At 38.9% G+C, this 22,936-nt stretch overlaps 1 protein-coding gene across 1 annotated transcript; it reads right to left on the reverse strand.

The window, feature by feature from the left end:
- Positions 1–5,074: 5,074 nt before the first annotated feature.
- LOC120230284 (keratin-associated protein 13-2) lies at positions 5,075–5,623 on the reverse strand. The gene has a single exon (XM_039229848.1). It carries the CDS (start codon positions 5,621–5,623, stop codon positions 5,075–5,077), a length of 549 nt encoding a protein of 182 aa, XP_039085779.1.
- Positions 5,624–22,936: the final 17,313 nt, after the last annotated feature.

The raw sequence follows: 22,936 nt of genomic DNA on the forward strand, positions 1-22,936 counted from the left end.
CCTCATTTATTAATGAGTTAAATAAGATGTTTCATTTGTTTGTTTTTTTATTTACATATGAATCATGATTTTACTATTTGAGAAGTTCTCTCTTAATACTATTATGTTTTATACTGTGTCACATTTTATATATTTGCCTTCTATTCCTCCCTTTTCAGGCCACAGAGAAGAATTGAAACTGAAGTAGGGGCATTAACAGCTATCACCCACATGATACTATTAGCATATAATATGAATAGTTTTTTAATGCTGAAAGAAACTTAGAGAACACAGATTATCAAGGACCACCTGAAAGAAATCTTAAGCGATCAGAGATTATCAAGGACCATCTCATTTTACATACATGGAAAGCAATACCCAGAGAAGTGAAGTGATGTATATAAGATCAAAATCTAGTTAACAAAGGAACCAGGAATAGAACCTGAGTCTCAATGCATGTTTTACTTGCTCTCCTTCCCTATACATGGTATCATACGAGGAAAATAACATCAAAAGATTTCAAAAGCCTGGTTTACCTATAGTAATCCTACATATAGCAACATTTTTCTAAGCTGAAAATTTGGTGTACATTTAGTAAAAAAAATCAATATTTCTTTGAAACCCAGAGCATCGAAAAGATACACCAGAACACATCCTCATGAAAAATAATAGAGTGCCCAGTTTGGGTTCCAGTGAGTTAAATCTCCATAATCTCATTGTCTTTATTACTTTCTACTTGCCTGGGAGGATCTACTTCACCTCAGAGGATAAGACCTGAAATGTAACATTACTACAATTCTATAATTTTTAATGGATTAATCAGATGGAAGGAGTGATGGACAAAGACTATTCTCTAGGTAGATGGTTCCTTGTCCAATTACAGGGCATATCTTAGAACAAGTACAGTTTATCCAGGGAAAGATCACAGTTCAATAAGAGAGGGTCTATTATTTGACAATAATGATTGTGTACAGAGTGCTCCACATCACGAGAAGCTTGTGCAGCCTGTGCACAAAAAAAGGTGATCATGCAGCAGTTTGTTGAGTAATTTACATTTGCAGAGTGGCTGGCAAAATACAGTTTACAGAACTAGGTAGGTTAGGAGGCAGAAACAAGGTCCACAACCCGAAGTGGCAACTATTATGTCCCTAGGCTCAAGACTCCATGTCAGCTGTGGGGTGGGGCCTGTAGAAAGTGACAGTTCTCGACTGGGTGCATATGAGAGTCAATACGCACAATAATCAGAAAGTAGAAGTAAATGCAGTGCAGAACTGAGCCTAGGGACTGGTGGGGAGGGGGGCGGATGAATGAAAGCCTGGGTTGCTGCATTTAAGAAGGCAATCCCTTGCACAACCCTGACAGTGAGTGTCCCCTTAAGAATGAGATGCTGCATGGGGTGCCTGGGTGGCTCAGTAGGTTGAACTTCCAACTTCGGCTCAAGTCATGATCTCACAGTTCATGGGTTCAAGCCCGGTGTTGGGCTCTGTGCTGACAGCTAGCTCAGAGCCTGGAGCCTGTGTCAGATTCTGTATCCCCCTCTCTCTCTGACCCTCCCCTGCTCATGCTGTCTCTCTCTCTCTCAATCAGAAATAAATAAAACGTTAAAAATTTTTTTGAAAAATGAGCTGCTGCAATAAAGCAAATCAATGGAAAGAGAACAGACACAACAGAACACTAGGATGTCAGAAAACCCCTAAGGGGACAGCACAGGAAACTCCTGGAGCAACGGTATAGGTAAAGCATGGTGACAGGTATGATTTCCTGTTGAATAGCTGCATAAAGTATTTTGAACTTGAGAAGCAACTCATGTTTCCTTAATTCATAGTGCAGTGTCTCCCAAGTTGTCGTGTGCATCCCTGAACTCTACCTTGTGTGTGTTAGCATTTTATTAGACTACTAATTGCAATTGAATGAGTCCCCTGTCACATAAATAAGCACATTAATTTTGCTTTCCAAGAATACCATGAGCCCAAAGGACCATTCCTGCAAATCAAATGTGAAGGTTGTTTTTTATCATTGACATCTTGTCACTCCACAAGGCTCAGTCTTTCTCAAGCATGGGCGTCACTTCCGTCTCTATTTCTGGACCTGTAGGGCTGCACCATCTCACTTTTAATTATTATATAATCTCTTATCTCTTGCTGCCCAGATATTAGAGTTTAATAAAAAGAACTCATAGTTTCCCTCCTCAAACCCCACACAATATTGTTCCCAGTGATTGTGCCATTGCTTATGCATTTACCTCTTCCTGAGGCTCCCTGTCCCCCACTTACATCCACTCTTCACACCAAGATAATGAGAGGAAGTTTGTCTCTTTCACTAGACATGAACTTTACAGGGAAAAGTCTTGTCTTTTCTAAGCTCCCAGAATTTTTCACGAAAGACTATAATGCTAAGTTAAAGCTCAAAATATATTTAGTGAGCTGAATTCACAGCAAGAAGCTGACGTCACCTAATGTAGTAAGGGCATTAGAAGTAGGGTAGTTATGAATGAACTGACTGAGGTTAAAAGGCAAGTACCCCTCTTCACTCTTATATTCTTCTTAGGCAAGAAAAGAGTCCAGCTTTCCATTACACTCTGTCACCAACATCCAGCAGTCATCGACCCGTGTTACCTGGAGCCCAAACACAATAGGACATCAGAGGGTGGATGTGATAAATATCGGAACATACATAAGAGGTAAAAATTATGGAAAGAGAGAGAGGGAGGGATGGAGAGAGGAAGAGAGAGAAGGAGAGGGAGAGACAGAAGGAGAAGGAGGAGAAAAGAAGAAGAGCAGAGAGGGGAGAGAAGAAAAATGGAAAGATGGAAATTAGCAGTGATGAGAGACTGAGAATACTACAATGCAGAGAATGAAGGGTGCAAAAGGCATTCATCTTGTCTGATTCCTGAAATCTAACTCTTCATGTTGTGTGTGGAAATGATTACATATCAGAAGTATGCTGATGTATGCACTTCCTCTCCCATCCTGTGCCTCTCCATTTCAAATTTTAGCATCTTACCTCAAAGATCCCATTAGTGTGGGGGAAAATCTCCAAGTCACTCTCAAACTAGAACTTCCATGTCACTGGGTATCCCTTTCTTCCATCTTGGAGCTGTTCTCTGTTTGAAACATTATCTGTACTCATCACTCTTGTTGGGCCTTCCAGTTTCATGTCAGAAACTTCTAGTTTTCCTAGGTTGGCTGAATGTGTCCCCAAGACTTTCTCACTGGTCATGGCACTGTGACCCCTATGAGCTTACTTTCCCAGATGCTTTCTTTACTCTATATTTTGCTCATTCCACATTATACTGGCAAGGATTAGGAGTCCACCCTCATGGCTAATGATAATAATTCAGCCTCACAGAATCTTTTTTCTTACTAATAAAAATGTTAAGTGTTTATTCACACCAAAGACAATGAATAACTCAGCACCTAGATGACACATTTTTATTAATTATAACTCTTTTGATGTGAGTGACAGAAATCTTCTTGCATTTTAATTATCTTAATTAGTTTAAACCAAAAGAAGACTTTATTGGCCCATATAGTCAAAGTATAGGAAGGGCTAATAAAGCTGGCTTAAGGGATGATAGAAACCAGAGACTCCTGTATCACCAGGGACTTCTACATCCCTCTTCTCTAGTCCTCTATTTTCTGTCTCTTGGGCAGGTTTCTGGGCACAGAAGGCCTGGTTCCCATGTTTCCATGCTTAGCCCATTATTGCCTTGGATAGGAGAGAAAAGGAGCCTTCTTCTCTCAGATTCAATTAGAAAAAGCTTGAGGAAAAGGGATCAGGGAAGGCAAATCAATACACATCCGTGGCACATGATTGGAGTAAATGGTAAATCTTCATTGGTGTTTCTCCCACTCGTGATGAGTTTTCACTTAATATGTCATGAAAAAGTTTGAACGGAATTCGGACACTATTTAGCCTCTGAGACCAAAACTTGCTCCAATTAAAAATAAACACAAAGGGTGTCCTGCCTCAGATCTGCATAGTATCCTACAAGGATGTGTTCTTTTCTCACTACCACTACTCAGCAGTGGATCCCAAAGGTACCTATGTGGGATATAAAGTTCAGAACATTGAAAGGTATCTAATCTTACCTCCAATTCAGTGGAGAAGTCACTAAAACAAAGAAACATGGCAGGTATCATCCTCTATTGTTGAGAAACTGAAGAGCTTCAATGTGCCCAGGTCATAATCATTTGTAAATTTATTATTCACAAATATAACAATAAGCCAAGATATGTCTCCCTATAACTCTTGCCATTGCTCACTTTACACAGTAAGACTCTGTTTATCTTTCTATCTCTCTCTTACTTACACACACATACACACATACACTGAATAACCCATATTACCATATAGTTAGAGACAGTCATGATGTCCTCCAACACCTAACACTTCATATTTTCTTTTTCATGTCAATTTGTCAGATTTACTCAAATATTTTATATATTTTAGAAATACTTTTTCACCTGGTTAACATCTCTGGACAAAGTCTAATTCAATACTGCTTAGAAAATGTAAACTCAAAACCAACTATAATTGGTAGTATAAGGTGTCCTCACTAAAAACATGATGAGAATATTGACTTTATAGGCGCATACTCTCAATAATAAAAATCCTTTCAGCTTTAATGATGGAAGACACGCACATTTATCAGGTCTTAGGCAGTGGAGTGTCCCCCAAAATTTCACCATTTGCCTGATGCTTTTTCCTAGAGAAATACAAAGCCATTTCCAAAAGAAAGTATTCTAAGGATCTGGAGCCCCAAAGATAGATCACAAATCAAATTTTAAAAATCAATAAGGAATGAGAACATATCAGATGCAAGAGTGAATGAATTTATTAGGTCAAACAAAACTGACATTCTGTAAGAATTTATGTAATTCTGAGTCAATTGTTTTAAAATTACAGACGTGCACTTAATATTTTGGTCATTCGTTAATTTCACCATCTGAAAGAACTGGACTGTCAGCGAGTACTGGATGCTGGAGAAAGGGCTAAGAGCCAGCAATGAGAGGGGATATCTAACATTACTGAAAACCCTTTGGGAGAAGCTCTAAAAAGAGACTGAAATATTTTTCTCAAAGTGTCTGGAAGCTCAACAAGTCGATCTACAAAAGGCTGATTTGTAGGTTGGCCTGTAACAGGCAGACTGACAGCTTCTAGAAGCCCAATAGGTAGGGCGGCAGAAACTGGATCCATAGCCCAGGGAAGGAAAACCCCAGACTCCATAACCCAGGGGTCTGAAGCCACTGGATCCACAGCCCAGGGACCAGCAGCTCCTGGACCCAAAGCCCAGAGAGCCAGAGTAAGTCGTCTGGCAGGGACTGCAGAGCGTGGAGGTCCTCGGGCGGGAGCAGGACCCGTGGCAGGGGCTGGACACCACGCAGGACGTCTGGCAGCTGGTGGGCTCGCAGCAGGTGTCCTGACAGCTGCCGTAGATGGGGGCTCCCAGCTGGCAGGCGCTGGGAGAGCAGAGGTCCGTGCAGTAGACCAGGTTGCTGGGGTAGGAGGAGCTTGGGCAGCGCAGGTAACCCCCAAGGGAGCGGGAGGAGAAGTTTCCAGAGCAGCAGCTGTAGGACATGTTGACGGGAGATGTGAGTTCAGCTGAGTGAGCGTCGGAGGGTGCTCTGAGTTTCAATTCCATGGTTGGGACTCCACGGTTATATATACTCTTAGACCTGGGTGTGTCACCGTCCAGATGTCCCTCCTCCTCGCTTGTCTTTTTATGCAAGAAGGCCTCTCTAGGTTATTGCTTAAGTCTCATTTATCACATCTTCACGTACTTAATTGTGCTTCAATCACTCTGATACACTTAGGAAGAAGCTCCTCAATTTAATTCCCCAGAAATTCTCTGTGATTTGCTCTTTGAAGTTCTATGTCACCATATTCCCAAATAGTCTTCATGTGGGTGATGAGTCCTTGTCCTATGAAATGGAATTTATCAGTCTCTTCCTTACTTCCGTGAAATTATTAGGAGACTCAGTGGTTTGTCCTTTTCCTCCCAAGCACTTTAGAATGGATTTCTCCAAATACTAACTACATTCAGCCGTATCAACAATCACTTGAACCTTTTACTCTCTTTCTATTTGAATTAACCCATGTAATTACTGATATCTATTAATTTAGCTTAATTAAATTGTAGATTCATCAGCAAAGCACTCAGCCTGCCTTTTTCTGTGATATACTTGGCTTTCTCATGTCTTGAGCTTGCCACTGGAATGAAGGGGTATGAATATTACCCTTGTTCATGCCACTGGACTTCCTTAGAGGGAATAGAAGCCTTTTTAGGCTTCCTTAAAGGATGCTCTTTTAAGAAACAAATGCAACCCTTTGAGTGAGACTTTATTTTATTTTATTTTTTTAATGTTTTACTTATTTCTAGGAGAAAGAGAGAGACAGCATGAGCAGGGGAGGGTCAGAGAGAGAGGGAGTCACAGACTGAAACAGGCTCCAGGCTCTGAGCTGGCAGTCAGCACAGAGCCTGACGCAGGGCTCGAACCCACGAACCGCGAGATCATGACCTAAGCGAAAGTCGGACGCTTAACCGACTAAGCCACCCAGGCGCCGCGAGTGAGAGTTTAAATACAAGTATTTGCCGGAACTGAGTTTCTGCATATATTTTCTGATGAGCCTGTCTTGTCACAAACATTGTTCTCTGTTTTTGCCCCAAGTCAACGTACAGTTTTGTTGTTGTTGTTTAGCTTTATTTCTGGATGAAAGGACATATTCTTAGTTGCAGTTATTAATTTTCATCTAAAATAATGTTTCAGGAATTAACATTTAGCATTTTCTGAAGCCACTAACATGAAGTATGAGAGCAACAGGGTGTTTAATATCTTCAGTCAACCCACACATTGAAAAAATTATGCCTCAAATTGGTCCAGTAAATTCCTCCTGAGTGGTAAGTAAGATAAAAGCTCCAACCATGGTCTCCTTATACAGAGTCAAGATTCAAATACTCTGCAAATATAAAAGTAAATTTAACTTTAACTTGTCTCAGAAAAGAATCTATTAAGCTTATTTATACTAAGATATAAAAGCCTAATAAAAGCCTTATTTACCTCTCCAAAGAATATTTGCATTGAATACTGTTCAACAGTAGAATTCCATGCATCACTGAGTTTTATGCATTTAAAGTATACTTTACTTTCTAGCCCAAGAAAGAGAAAAGAACCTGGATAACCCATACTCAGATAAACGAGAAAAAAAAAAAAAAAAGGAAGAAGAAGAAAAAGGGCTGTTTCTTATCTGGTTTGTGCCCATTCATCTTCTTTAGAATCTGACATTTGATTTGGTTTAACTAAGAGGAATGGCATTTACAATTGTCATTGAAAAGAAAGCTTTTTAACTACCTGAAAATTAACTTGCTGAATTCCAAAGCACAAAGCACGCTGCTTCAGCCCACTTAGTTACTTTGTTTTATGATTATCTCTCCCATGCAGAATCCAAAGTGTGGCATGCATCACATGAAGTGCTCTTTTGCAATACTTAAGCCATCACTCTGATTCACTGAAGGACAATAAGTTTATGCTTTATGAATGGACACCTGTTAAATGTACTAAAGAAGCATGTACCACCCTCAACACATGGGATGCCTTGAAATGCCAGACTTTAACTCCTTTAGAATGCATAATATTTCTTTCTTCTTATTAGTAGTTGATTCTACTAAAAAAAATACTTTCCAAGACTTTCTAATATCCAGAAGTGCTTGCTTTTCCGGGCCAACTCCCTAGTCTTGGGAATTAACATTGAAATAACTCAGGAATAAGTCGATTCCAATTAACATCCGCCACACCCAATCTTAATTAGGCTAACAGTTTTCATTAGTCATTTGCGCACTTTGTACAGATACTAGTGAATAACTCATAAATGCTAATAAATGTGTCCCTCTGAAAGGAAGAAGAAAACAAAACAAAACTAAAGTGACTATTAAGTTCAGAGGTGGATCCCAAACTAATAAAACACACTGTGTACCTTATAAGCACAGGCAGAGTGTTTAAAGAAAAAAAAATCGCCTGGATAGGTCAGTAGAAAAATGCTACATTGCACATTTTTTTTGAAATAGAAAAATACCAGTACTAGATGAAATAAACAAGCATTAGAGGACTCACTGGCCACAAGTAACTTAATGACGTGAATTCCTTGAGTAACGATTGTTTTTCCAGGTCACCGCACGTCATCGAGTTCAGTCTTCAAGCCGACAATCTCCTTTTGCAATGTTTTCAGATATTTTTGAATACTGTTCAAATTAGGCAAATATTAGTAGAAATAGTAGAAATCCATATGCTCCAGCCTAGATCTTTCATCTTCCCTGTTCATTTTTTTCTTACATTCTCACAACTGCCTTTTCTAGACTTACAAGTACCTTTCCTTACCCCATTTGCAAAGGTTCTTCTTCATAAGAGTTATTCTTCACTAGGATTTTACTTTCCAAATTCCCTCACTCAAGGACTGATTCGTCCGTTAAAGGCCGTAGATAAGTATGGGCTGAAAGACTGATTTCTGGGAAAAAGATGAGGAAAACCACTCCTCCTCGCTGCTCTGCCCCCGTTACAGACACCAAGCAAGCTGGCCAAGGTAGCAAGCTACTACTTTGCCAGAGATCACCTGCCTCACTGTTGGACCCTGCTGGGCGCTGGCTCTCCTCTTACATCACCACAGCCTCTTCCTGCTTCAAACTGACCATTTTAAGGCTGCAGAACCACATCATCCATAACTCCCACTGTATTTTCTAAAAATTTTTAATGTTTATTTATTTTTGAGAGAGAGAGACACAGAGCACGAGCAGGGGAGGGGCAGAGAGAGAGGGAGACACAGAATCAGAAGCAGGCTCCAGGCTCCGAGCTGTCAGCACAGAGCCCCACACACAGGCCCCACAGAGCCTACACTGGTTTCCGCAGGGGCTGTGCCATTTTGCATTCCCAACAGCAAAATTCCAGTTGTTCCAATTCCTCAATAGCACCAGCATATTATCATGCTTTATCATTACCATTATCCATTATTATTTTGCCTCCTCTAAGAGGCATGTGGTAGTTGACCTGTGATTTCAACTTTCATTTCCCCAATGATTAATAATATTGTACATCTTTCGATGTGTTATTTGCCTTCCGTATCTCTCCTTGCGTGACATCTATTTAAAGTTTTGAAATAGCTTTTGAGTGGTTTCTCTTCATATAGTTGAGTTGTAATATCCCTTCATATAGCCCAGATCCAAGGCTTCTATCAGATATGTGTTTCTCGATATTTTCCTCCAAGGTTGTGGCTTACGGCTTGTCATTTCATTTTCTTATTGAAGTATTTTTAGAGCAGGTGTTTTTTATTTTGACTAAGTTCAATTTATCCAGCAAATTTGGTATTTGGTGCAATGCTTGAGTAAAGGATTTGTTTTTGTTTTTGTTTTTTTAAGTCACATAGACGTCCAATTATCCTGGTGCCATTTACTGAAAAGACTGTCCTTTGCCCATTGAATCACCATGATGCTTTTATCAAATCCAATTAATCATACATATACAAGGTTTCTGTTGGTTACACCTATTTCTGGAGTTACTCCTCTGTTCCATTAATGTACATGCCTACCCAATACTACCATGCCTTAATTACTACAGCTTTATAGTAAGCCTTGACATTAGATTGTAAATCCCCAAACTTCGTTCTTTATTTTCCAAACAATTTGCCTATTATGAGTCCTTTGTGTTTCCATATAAATTTTAAAATGAATTTGCCAATTTCCACGAAAAACTTGATATGATTTTTCATCAGGATTTTGTCATTTCTATATTCAGTTGGGGGAGAATTGAAATCTTTGTCTTTGCTTCATGAACATGAACTATCTCTACATTTATTTAAACATTCTTTAATATCTCTCATCAATGGGTTATAGTTTTCAGTGCACAAATCCTGCATATGTTTTGTTGGATTTACAGCTAGGTACTTTGTGGGTTTTCATGCTATTTTAAATGGTGTTTTAAAATTTCAGTTTCTATCCATTCATCACTTTTACATAGGATTACATTTTTCTATGACTTTGTATCCTACAACTGTCTGAAATTCATTTATTAGTTCCAGAAGATTTCTGTGAATTATTTGAAGACTTTTGTATAAGCTATCATGTCATCTGCACATAAAGCCAATGTTCTTTCTTCCTTTAAGATACGTATGATTCTTTTCTTTAGGTCTCATTGTATGTTTTTAAAAAAAATTTTAATGTTTTATTTATTTCTGAGATAGAGAGAGACAGTGTGAGCAGGAGAGAGTCAGACAAAGAGGGAGGTACAGAATCTGAAACAGGTCCAGGCTCTGAGCTAGCTGTCAGCACAGAGCCCAACATGGGGCTCGAACCCATGAACCGTGAGATCATGACCTGAACCAAAGTTGGACGCTTAACCGACTGAGCCACCCAGGCTCCCCTTGGTCTCATTGTATTGGGTAAAACCTCCAGGGTTGCTTGCATGGCTCAGTCCATTAAGAATCTGACTCTCAATTTTGCCTAAGCTCATGATCCTTGCTTCATTTACATGAACTATCTCTACATTTATTTATGGGATTGAGCACTGATCTTGGAGCCTACTTAAGACTCTTTCTCCCTCTCCCTTTGCCTCCCTTCTGCTCATTCTTTCTTTCTCTTTCTATCCCTCTCAAACAAAACAAAACAAAACACCTGCAACACAATGCTGAGTGTAAGTGGTTAAAGCACACATCCTTGCTTTGTTACTGAGCATTCAGTCTTTTGTTATTAACCATGATGCCACCGGTATGGCTTGTAGATGCCATGCCCATTATCAGGCCAAGTAAGTACTCTCCTAAATCCTGTTTGCTGAGAGTTTTTACCATGAGTGCATGCATGTTGAGTTTTTCCAAATGTTTTTTTAGGAATTTATTGAGATTACTGTATAGTTGTGCTTTTAATCTTTTGATATGATAAATTGCACTAGGTAGTTTTGAATATTGAAATCAACTTTGCATTCCTGGGAAAAAATCTTTGATCATTTAATCACTTGATCATATATTATGTTTTTAATATATACTGCATTAGACTTACATTTTTCCAAGTTTTTTTAATGCCTATTATTTATGAGAAGTATTGGTTTGTAATTTTCTTATAACATTGTGCATGTCTAATTTTCTACAAGGGTAATGTTGATCTTATAAAATTAGTTTGGAAGTGAGTATGCTTCTCTTTTCTGAAATATATATATATGTATATATTCATGTATATATATATGTATATGTGAATATATACATATATTCACATTTATTTATTTTTGAGAGACAAAGTGAGACAGAGTGTGAGCAGGGGAGAGGCAGAGAGAGAGGGAGACATAGAATCTGAAGCAGGCTCCAGGCTCTGAGCTGTCAACACAGAGCCCTATGTGGGGTTCAAACCCACAAACCATGAGATTTTGACCTGAGCCAAAGTTGGACACTCAACCAACTGAGCCACCCAGGCACCCCGTTTGAAATATATTTTATGTAGAATTTGTTTTTGAATATTTTGGATAATTTTCCAACAAAGCTACCTCAGCTTGAAATTTGCTTTATTAGAAGGTTTTCAGTGGTCAATTTAATTTCTTTTATAGGTACCGGGCTATCCAGAGTGCCTCATTATTTTTGCTGGAGCTCTTAGTGTGTATCTATCATAGAATTTCCCCATTTTACCTATAATATCCCAGCAAGTGACCTCAGAATCCAGCAACAGTGGTCATGTAAATATGCTTGGACTATGACAACGGCAGAGATAGTGGTGACCTGTCTCACGACCACGTGGACCACCTAAGCCATTGTTGGGGCCACTCTGGCCGAAAAACGAGGTAAGTTCAATAATTCCAATTGGAGCAAAAGTTGAATCCAGAAGGCATATAACCAACAATCTCCCACAAGCTCCTATTGCTATCTCATTTGTCTTGTTTTATTGATTATCATTTCCACCAAAATATGAACAGACATGTCCTCTCTCAGATGTTCATTCAAATAAATTCATTATTGCTTATCTGTAATAAAAGTATTTTAAAGAAACCAAACATCCTTTGAATCATATTGAACTTGATTGCCTTAAAACAGAACACATGTTCCACTTGATCAAACGCCCCCGTTTTCTCCTCTGCGTCGTTCCATGTGGACACGCATGGCCACTTTTCTACCTCATTTGCTCTCAGCGCCTCATTTGGTGTTACTAAGGTGGCAGGATATGGTGACAGGTTTCACCTTGCATTTGAAGTAAAGATCACTCCCTGGGTACCAGGTGCATCATTGACCTGCTGGAGTCTCAATCTTCAGTCCATTTGTCAGTTGATAAACATGGCTGATTCTTCTTCTTTTTTAAATATATATATATATTTAATGTTTTATTTATTTCTGAGAGAGAGAGAGAGAGAGAGAGAGAGAGAGAGCATGAACAAGGGAGGGTCAGAGAGAGGGAGACACAGAATCCAAAACATGCTCCAGGCTCTGAGTTGGCTGTCAGCACAGAGCCTGATGCAGGGCTCGAACCCAAGAACCATGAGATCATGACCTGAGTCAAAGTCGGATGCTTAACCCACTGAGCCACCAGGTGCCCCATCATGGCTGATTCTTCTGAAAGAATTAGAAAATACTCAACTCCTCAACTGATTCCAAATCTTAGTTCTCAAAGCTCCAACTTGAAAGTTTTCCTGTATCCCTTGGGTAAATTCCTAGCAGTGCTAGTGCTAGGTCATAGGAGAGTTCTATTTTTAATTTTTTGAGGAACCTCCACAAAATTTTTCCAGAGTGGCTACCCCAGTTTGCATTCCCACCAACAGTGTTAAGAGGGTGCCCATTTGTCCACATTCTTGCCAGCATCTAGAATCTCCTGATTTGTTCTTTTTAGCCACTCTGACCAGCATGAGCTGGTATCTCAGTGTGGTTTTGATTGGTATTTCCCTGATGATGAGTAAGGAGGGTGTTATGCTAAGTGAAATAAGTCAGTCAGAGAAAGACAGATACCATATATTTTCACTCATATGTGGATCTTGAGAAACTTAACAGAAAACCATGGGGAAGGGGAGGGGGGAAAATATTACAGAGAGGGAAAGAGGCAAACCACAAGAGACTCTCAAATAATGAGAACAAACTGAGGGTTGATGGGGTTGGGGAGAGGGAAAGTGGGTGATGGGTGTTGAGGAGGGCACTTGTTAGGATGAGCCCTGGGTGTCGTATGGAAACCAATTTGACAATAAAATATATTTTTAAAAAAGAAGGTTTTCAAAGATGTGCACAGTGTTGAAAAAAAATTAAGAGACCAGAAAGGGAGTTCAACATTACATTCAATTTCTCTGTTCCCTATTGCTTTGTTTGTTTGAATTCAGCACTGTAGGCAAAACAGAAACAGCCTAACTAGGAACTGAATAAAGCACAGCTATGTTTTATAGAACTAGATATTAGTAAACCTACTGAGGAAATGATAGTGTGTGAAACCACAGATTACAACATCTGATTTCTTATGCTGATAAAGGTGAATTTTAGTGTATTACGGTGGAAATAACACTGAAGTATAGCAGTTTACTTCAGGCTATTATATAGATCAGAGGCAGAACCAGATGGCTACTTAAGGTCCCGACAATTGCTAAATTCTATGACTCTACAGTAAAATTTACTTTCCAATAATTCAGTCTTCATAACAAGTTTCCATATAACTACATTTTTTTTTTTTTTTTTTTGCTTAGCGTTTCCTCTTTGTCCGGTTTTGAAGGAAGGGAACATTTCTTCCCTAGTTAAGTTCAAGCAAGATTCAAGAAGTGCATGATCAATTCGGTCAGAGAGAACACTGATTGAAAACATGAAGAACATCATTTATTTCTTGGCGAATGTATAAGAGTGCTCCAGAGAAACAGAACCGATAATATGTGCATGCGTGTTCATGCACAGTAAATTTACATAAGATCTGTGTATACACACATGTGTATGTGTGATATGTATTTGTGAGTGTGTGTGTGTACAGAGTCTGAGAAATTTACTTTTTAGATTCGGGTGATGTGGTTGTGGGATTAACAAGTGTGAAATCTAAAAAACCAGCCAACAGACAGGAAATTCACCCTAACTTGACAGTCTTGAGTCTGAGTTCAGTAATATAGCAGGATGACAACTCAGGCAGCGTTTCTATGTTGCAGCCTTGAAAACTCCTTCTTCAAGAAACCTCAGTCTTTCTGCTGATTGGATGGATCTCACCCACATTTTGGAAATAATCTGCTATACTCAAACTCTATTGAATTTTGCAATGAACATCTCTACATCCTGATTCGTGTTTGACAAATAACAAGACAGTGTGAACTAGCCACGTGGAAACATTATAGTTAACCATGACAGATATTAAGGCATAAGAAAATAAGGAATTACCAGCCATGAAAGTGTTAGCAAACAATTCTTTCATCAGAAAAATATAATTATTTGTCACTCTACTATTTACTTCTGTTGATTTATTATTTCTTCATTTATCTCAGTAATATTAATAATATGAAACTTGTGGATATCTCAATATCTTTGAATCAGTCTGAATTATGTTATCCTTAAAGTCGCAAGCTTTAAAATCTCAATAACACTTAAAGGAAATCAAAATTTCTCTCAATACAAGTGTTTTGAAAAGGTAAAGCACCATCTGGGAAAGACATTAGTCTTGTGTATTTATAAAAAAAATGATGTTAAAATATTCATAAGCCAGTACTATTCACTGTAAATTAAATCTGTATGTACTCTAAATCCCGTCTCAATGACAGATGTATTCTGTGGATTTATTTACCAAAAGCACAAGTTGACTTCCTATAATATTGAAATGTTTATTATAATAGTTTTAAGAACTCTTGACTTGAAACACGAGACTATGAATCTTTGTTATGAGAAACTACATTTGTTAAGATGTATTTGTTCACTTAAAGTTGCAAACTATGTCTGCCATTTGCTGTAAGATGTGAGTTTTCACACACTGTACTCATGATTATTTACGTCTTAGTTGTGACATCACCGAGTTTGCTATGATTAACCCACTTGAGTTGTGTGAAAGTCCTGATGAGTTTTTTGGAACTAGAAACATACCAAATGTATTTCTAGTTGTTGTTGTTGTTTTTAACATGTAGGTAAAATAGAGAGTTTAATGATTATTTTTGGAATACAGTGCAGAATGTCATTTTTTTCTTAATAATAGTGGATAAGATTTAATAAGTAATTTATATGAACCAGGCATTGTGCTAAACATTATACATGGTACATAAATTATCCTACTTAACTCACAGCAGTTCTACAATAATTTTTATTCTCTTATAGATGAGTTACAACGCAGTAGAGTCCATGTACCATCATAGCTTTATCTGAATCTCTTAGCTCTTAACTGTATCATCTTAGTAACAAGGATGATGGATAACTGGTTGGGAAGACAGAGAGTGAAAAGTTGGGAGCAGGGTAAGGAACGAAGAAATATTAGGAGAACAAAGTGGAATGATTAAGATTGGGGTATGCTCAGTACCTCTTTTTGGTTTCAGTTTTTTTGTTTCAATAATTCTATTGAAAATAAATTTTATTACACTGTTGTCTATACTTTATAAATTCAGCTCAGAAAAATCAATTCCTAAGATCTACTGTAACTAACTTCATTCCCCCACATCAAGGATACTCAAAATTTATCTCCCCTAAAATAAAATATAAAAACTTCCACCCTGGAGGTGCCTGTGTGTCTCAGTTGGTTGAGTGTCCAACTCTGGACTTCAGCTCAGATCATGATCTCATGAGTCATAGGGTCAAGCCCTGTGTGTGAAGCTCAAGCCTTGTGTGGGGCTCTGCAATGTCCGTGAAGAGCCTGCTTGGGATTCTCTCTCTCTCCATCTCTCTCTCTGCCTCCCCCCATCTCTCTCAAAATAAACATTGAAAATTTTTTAGCCCTGATTATATAACCTTCTGACTTTCAGAAAAGTCCTTAGATCTTTTCTGAATATATCCTTCTTCTTTTGATTCAGCTGCAACTCCAAAGAGTTGGAGTTTAGGTCCCCCTCAAATAATGGCTCCCATGAAGGCTTCCCTAACTTTTCTCTGTCAAGATCCCCCTTGGTTCAAAAATGCTCATTCCTTTTCTGTGAGTAAACCCTGAAAATTACTTTATTTTAATTCCTAATTAACATGCCATATATTATGAGCATACAAAATTATAGAAAGAAAAGTTGAAGATGCTAATAATTAAAAGCAAGCTCATATAGGAGAAAGCGTAGATGTAAATACTATGAAGGTGAAAAAGTTTAATCCAAAACGTCATCCTGGGTAAAAAAGAGATTTCCTGGAAGAGAGATCAAAGCAAAGGGGTATGGAGTAACATAGAAATTACATGGAAAGGAAAGAAAGTACGATCAATGCATATGAGAAAAATCTATTCCAGGAATTTACATATACAAAGTAATTTTATTCTCCTAAGAAATATATTCCACTGTCATTTACATTTTCCAGATGCAGAAGCAGAGGCAAACAAAACTTACATAAGATAGCCTCACCTAAGTAATGGAATTAAGATTCACATTCATGTTTGTCTCACTCCAAATTTCTTTTTTTTTCAATTTTTTAACATTTTTGTATTTTGAGAAAGAGAGCAAGCAAAGGAGGGGCAGAGAGAGAGGGAAAGAGAGAGAATTCCAAGCAGGCTCTGTGCAGAGCCCAACATGGGGCTTGGTCCCACGAACCATGAGAACATGACCTGAACTGATATCAAGAGTTGGACTCAACGGAATGATCTACCCAGGTGTCCCCAAATTCCATTATTTTCATTCATTCATTAATTTACTTATTCATTCACTCACTCACTCATTCTATTCATTTCATGTGCTCTCATAAACATGAGTTTCTTACCAGCATAGATATTTACTAATTTTGAATAGACGAGCTAATGTATCGATACATAATCAAGTGGGAAAATGAAGAAAATCTATGAGATCATTATAGTCTGATTATTAGTATCAAATCCATTCTCAAATTTTCCCAAACTCACTCTGTTAGAGAACTGGAATATATTTCTGAATGATAAGCATTAGGTCAGATCCTACTACTTTGACACAACACAGGTCTCAAATGGAGCAGGTATCACAAAAGAAAGATCTTTTCTCAGCACGTTTCCTAAGCCGTATTCTTTGCTTTATCTCATGAGGAATGGGAGGAGCTAATCATTGTTTGGGCTTTTTAAAAAAATATCTTGCTTGGAGCTCCAAGTTTGAATAGAGACCAACAGAAGTTAAAAGAGAAAAAAGAGACCTAATTAAGAATCTAACTGTAGCAGTGATTTCAATATCTGGGGCACCTGGTTTGCATATTCTCCAGAAACTCGATACCTTGCATTTAAATAGTTGGCATACCTTAGGGGAAGCAGATCCAATACATTTTCATGCCAAAGAAAATTGACTAAAGACATACAAAACATGCTGAAATAAATAAGTAGAAACATGAGCTCAGTTTCTATGTTAAGTAAATTATTGTAAAATATGGTGGCATCTTTCTCTTCCTTTGTGACATACTAGAAAAAGATGGCCCAGAAAGTAGAGAAAATAAAATGTGTCCAAAGTAAGGGAGACGAAGGGGTTTGGGAGGTGAGGTACGGGAGAAAGAGAATTTTGGAAATAGGAATTTGCATATTTCTAGCTGTAGCATAGCTTATCAGTGAATTAAAATAGGTTCTCATTTATTAGAAATGGCTAAGCAGTTCCTGAGTTAAAAGATCTAGTGCTTCCTTAATAACAAAGTTTTTTTTAAAAAATTCCTTGTTTGAGATCTTAGAAATGCAACATGCTGATTTGTGGACCTCTGAACACATTTCAGTCAGGAGAAAGGAGACTGATCTCTGCTAGGGAAACAACAGGTGTGTCAAAGAGGCCCAATTCATCATGGGTGGTGGGGAAGTTCTCAGATCCACAGACCCACAGCCCAGACACTGGAAACCAGCATCTACAGCCCCAAGCTCATGGCCCCATCCTCTGGAAAGACTGGTGAGGAAAGGTGCTCATTAAGTGGGCACAGGATAGCTGGAAGGTTCCCTGGTGGCCAGCAGAGACTTGGCAGACATGGGAAAACGGAGTCAATGACTGTGGTCATTCAATTCCTGGAAAGGCAGGAGTCCCCTCTGATAGAAGGAGGAAGCGTGGATTTGCCAAAGTGCCACAGACTGGGTGCTTAAACAACAGAAATGCACAGTCTCACAGCTCTGGAATCTAAGTATTGGCAGGATTGATTCCTTCTAAGGACAGTGAGGGAAGAATCTGTTCTAGGCTGCTCCCCTTGGCTTCTAGGCACCCGTCTTCTCCCTGGGTCTCTCAACTTCTCCTTTCTTCTATGCATGAATGTCTCTTTGCCCACATCTCCCCTTTTTATGACAACAGTCATAATGGATTACAGTCCATCACAGTGACCTCACTATTGGCCTTGATTGCTTCTCTAAAATAAGGCCACATTCTGAGGTAATGGGGTTTAGGACTTCCACATATGAATTTCGAGGGACACAATTTAACTCATAACAAGAGACAAGCAGTCATGGGGCACCTGGGTGGCTCAGGCGGTTATACGTCTGATTTCGGCTCAGGTCATGATCTCACGGTTTGTGGGTTCAAGCCCCATGTCAGGCTCTGTGCTGACAGCTAGCTCAGAGCCTGGAGCCTGCTTCATATTCTGTGTCTCCCTCTCTCTCTGACCCTCCCCTGCTCATGCTGTCTCTCTCTCTCTCTCTCTCTCAGAAATAAATAAAACATTAAAAAAATTTTAAAAAAAGAGTCAAGCAGTCATTAAAGTGGGAAAAAAGATATTTTAAAATTTTGATTAGATATTGTCACCAAACTTCAGTTTTCTCTAGATTTAATGAGGAATTGGAATGAATTTTCTCCTAAGGAACTTTATAAATCCTTACCACTGGGTGTGTGGATGAGAAAAACAACTTGGTAGAGTCCTTGGGGGTTTCACTAAATCAGTTATCTAATTAAAATGAAATTGATTTCCCTCTGCATAGACATGGCTGAATATGTTTTATTCATTTACTTAAGAGACTCAGATCATCCCTTTATCATATATAGGACGAAGGTGACTATTTTCATGGCCAATAATCCGGTAATCCCCATCCATGCAGCACCACAGGGTGCCCGCGACTCTCCACTTCCTAACGTCTCATACTGACCAGGTACCTTACTCTTCTATTTATGTTTCCTAAGGAACCAAGCAGCAGAATTTCGGTTCATGAACCGATGATCATGTATTTTCAACTGTCAACCAGTAGAAATAATAAAGCCAATACTAAGATTGCCTGTATTCATCTTTTTAGTAAACATTACCGCAAGTCACTGTACCCCAAGAACTGAGGGGAGGAGGGCATTCCTTCTTCTAGGTCCACTCTATCTGGGAGATTAAGATGGGATGCACGAAGCTGGCCATTCCTAAAATACTCTGGAAGAGCAACAGACTAAGAGCTGTCAAGGCCAGATATGTACAGCTGTGAGCAGTTTCATCAGGGCCACATTTCCAAATCATCTACAAATTGTTTGCCTTTGGGAATGTTTGATTAAAAAGGCATTAGAACATGGAGATTCCAAAATTTTAAATGGGAGCTAGAAACTTTGCATTCAATGACATCTGATGTACAATGAAATAAAATACCAACAAAACTAATTAAACTGCAAGCATTTTAAGATAAATGAAATAGAAATGCTTAACTACTCTTGAAAATAAGTATAGAGGAGAGTCAGCTTTAATCAATGGGACAAATGGAAATATTTCCTCGGTCTGACAGTATTACCAGTCTAGAATAAAAGGTGTGTGAAACATAAAGATGGAGGAAAGAGAAAAGGAACAGGAAGGAAGTAAAGGATGGGTGGAGATGAGAAAGAAAGGGACACTCAAGATAGATAAGAAACACAGCATGTGAGCATAGCACTAAGCCATTAGGTTAGGAGGTAATTTATCACTGATTTTGCTGATTAATCTTGTGAAAATGTAAAACAGTGCTTTGTATATAGAGTTGAAGTTGCTATGCTCTTATTTTTAAACGAGTGTACTTTTGGAAATCCCAAGGTTCTCATTTAATTATAAACATTTTGCTCTTTGGTTAAAGAATGACTCAGGCAATAAAAAAAAGAATGAGTCAGGCAATAAAAATGTATTTAAGATATTTACAGCAATGATTCTCAAATTTGGAACCTCAGAAGCACTTAGGAAGTGTTTTCTTTGATTATTTGAGCAAAGATTCCCATATACTCTTTGCTAATTGCCAGACAATTTTGTGGGTATGTTACTTACATTATCTCTTTTAATTTTTATAATATTACAATAACCCAATGTGAGAGGTACTCTTATTCCCATGTCACAGATGAGAAAAGTGGAGCAGAGGTAGCTCAGGTCAATGGCACAAAATCAGCACTGGGAAAGGCAATGCCAGGCTTTGCCTTTGAACTTACACATTACCTTCTGTCTCAACCATGAATGTCCTCTCCCCACAGCCACCTCTGTACTGGTGGGATTCTGACACGTATGTTTTAACAGGCATTACTTAAACTCACTGGAGTTTAAAATCTTGAGTGATCAAACATAGTCCATTCTACAATGCCCTAAGATGACTGTGTTTACTTGTTTTGAATTCCAAATCTCTACAAACAATTCAGATCCTGGTATTAGGATAAGTTAAAGTCAATGTCGAGAAAGGTAGTCAGCAAGAAAGAAGGAACTCTTGTCTAACACTTCCTGAGAAATAAATGGGCTAAACTATGTTTTACAGTCTTTAACCCCTCCCATTGAAACCTGAGCCTACTTTGAATGGGGCAGAACTTGCAAAGGAATTAGCCTCTGGGCACTAGAACCAAATTTTGGCATCATAGAATTTAAGCACTGAAATTCAAAAATGAGTAAGTGGAGTTAAGCAGTGTTCCCCACTAGTAAGCAAAGACACCAAAACAAGAGCCTGGGTAGAGGTATCCCAGATATTGGCCCTCTGTCCAGTTGCCTGCAACAGACATAGGGAACACATAATCTCTGCTCTGTCTGTGCCTCCAACCAGCCACCAGGACACAGCTCAGCCAATGAAGCAGTATTAAACAAGGCTCCCTCTGGAGAAAATTAGGCTGTCTTCCTGTCTAGGGCTCCGACCTAACGATAAGGGTAAACCAGCCCAGGGGGCCAAGAAGCCTCAAGTATCCTCTACTTTGAAGTCTCGGAAAATCCACAAGTTCCCTGACATAACTTCTTCCTCTTTACCTTTCTTATTCTTGCTCTGCTCTCCATGCCATGCCCTGTGTCTGCCCATGTACTGTCCCCTACCACCCCCACACTGGAAATGAAGGAAACTCATGAAAAGAGAGCTCACCTAATCCTATGTCACCTTCCAGAGGTTAGATGAAATGCAAAGCAGATATGAAATTGCCTTCCATATGCCACTTCTGTGCCTTCAGTCAGCAAAGGCTTGGGATGGAAGGAAATGAAGCATAAGATGGTGACACCCCAGCATTAGGAAAAGGCCAGATCTCCACAAAGTAGCAGGAGAGGAAGGCGTGCGCGCACACACACACACACACACACACACACACACAGTCTGCTAGTCTCTACTCTTTCTTTTCATCTCACTACTTTCTACTGGGTCAAGACTTGTTTTCACCTGGAAAATTTTAAGCCTATGGTTCTTAGTTGACCCATGACCTCTGAGTAGAAAAGCTGCTGCGTCTCATAGGTACATATAGTCAAACTTCACTAAGCTGCCCAATCAAAGAAAGAACAAACAAAAATAGTTATTATGTACGTAACACTCTTAGATGATTTATTTCACTTAAGACATTTAAAACATTAAGACAATTTCCCTTCTCCTTCAATGAACATGTGTCTTTGGGGTCCCTATATGTACTACAGACCAGTGCAGTTCCACTCCTACATTTAACATCTGATTTCTAATGCAAAAGCTCTTTTTATTCTGCCTTCCATTTTAGCTATCACAGTCTGTCAAAATTGCTGTTCTTCTCTCCCGTATTTATAGCGAGTCATTACTACTCATCATGAGGCCATCTGCACAATGTCACTGGGTAGTGACACGCAGCCTTTGTTCAAACCCTAGGGTGCTGCATCTTGCAGGATGGATATTAATGCTACTAAATCCATCTTCAACATTTCCAAACAACAGCATTCATAAGAGCTATTATATCTGCACAGTAGCAAGAAGAGAGGGTGCAGCATATTATTAGCAGGAACTGCCCATTACAATAGAATTATTACATTATAAGCAGAAAATAGATTTCCTTTTCTCTCTTTGTAATATTGTACTTCATATTCTTGGAAAGACAATCCTTGTACAGAGGTGGTTACAGTTGTCAAGCATGTAGTATGATGTCACGCAGCTGGGAGCATATCCTGTGGGCCCCTGGCTAGATGTTAACCCTTTAATTAACTTACTTTAATTTAATTTAATTTAATTTTGTTAACCTTTTAATCTAACCATGGTGGCACATCAGAATCACATGTGGAACGGCCTGAGGAGTTCAGTCATTTGGATTTTAAAATTGTTTATTTTCAGGGGCATCTGGGTGGCTCAGTTGGTTGAGCATTTGACTTCAACTCAGGTCATGATTCCAAGGTTCATTGAGTTCGAACCCCACATCGAGTTCACTGCTGTCAGCCTGTTAGCACAGAGCCTGCTTTCGATCCTCTGTCCCCCGTCTATACCCTTCCCCTGCTTGTGCTCTTCCCCAAATGACCCTTTGTTAATTCTGTTGCATCTTCAGAATTAAGACACCAATGATTTAAGTTGTTGCCCGGTATATAAAAACCATGTCAAGTTCTGCTGCTGTGTCAAGTATTTAAACATAAGTAAGGTGGTCCGGTTGACCTGTGATTTGTTTCATGATTGATGTTTTATGTTCCAATCCACCAAACAAAGACACATTATATTTTCCTATTAAACATGGAAGACTATCCTTCAAGTGCACAGAGGGTGTGGTTTTACAAAACGTCTTAAAACACAAAGTCT

The sequence above is a fragment of the Hyaena hyaena genome, unplaced genomic scaffold, assembly GCF_003009895.1.
Source record: "Hyaena hyaena isolate Hyena2069 unplaced genomic scaffold, ASM300989v1 scaffold_2, whole genome shotgun sequence".
NCBI classification, from domain to species: domain Eukaryota; kingdom Metazoa; phylum Chordata; class Mammalia; order Carnivora; family Hyaenidae; genus Hyaena; species Hyaena hyaena.

Excerpts from the sequence above, each read along its gene's own strand:
- LOC120230284 (XM_039229848.1), bottom strand. The coding sequence starts at position 5,623 with ATGGAATTGAAACTCAGAGCACCCTCCGACGCTCACTCAGCTGAACTC.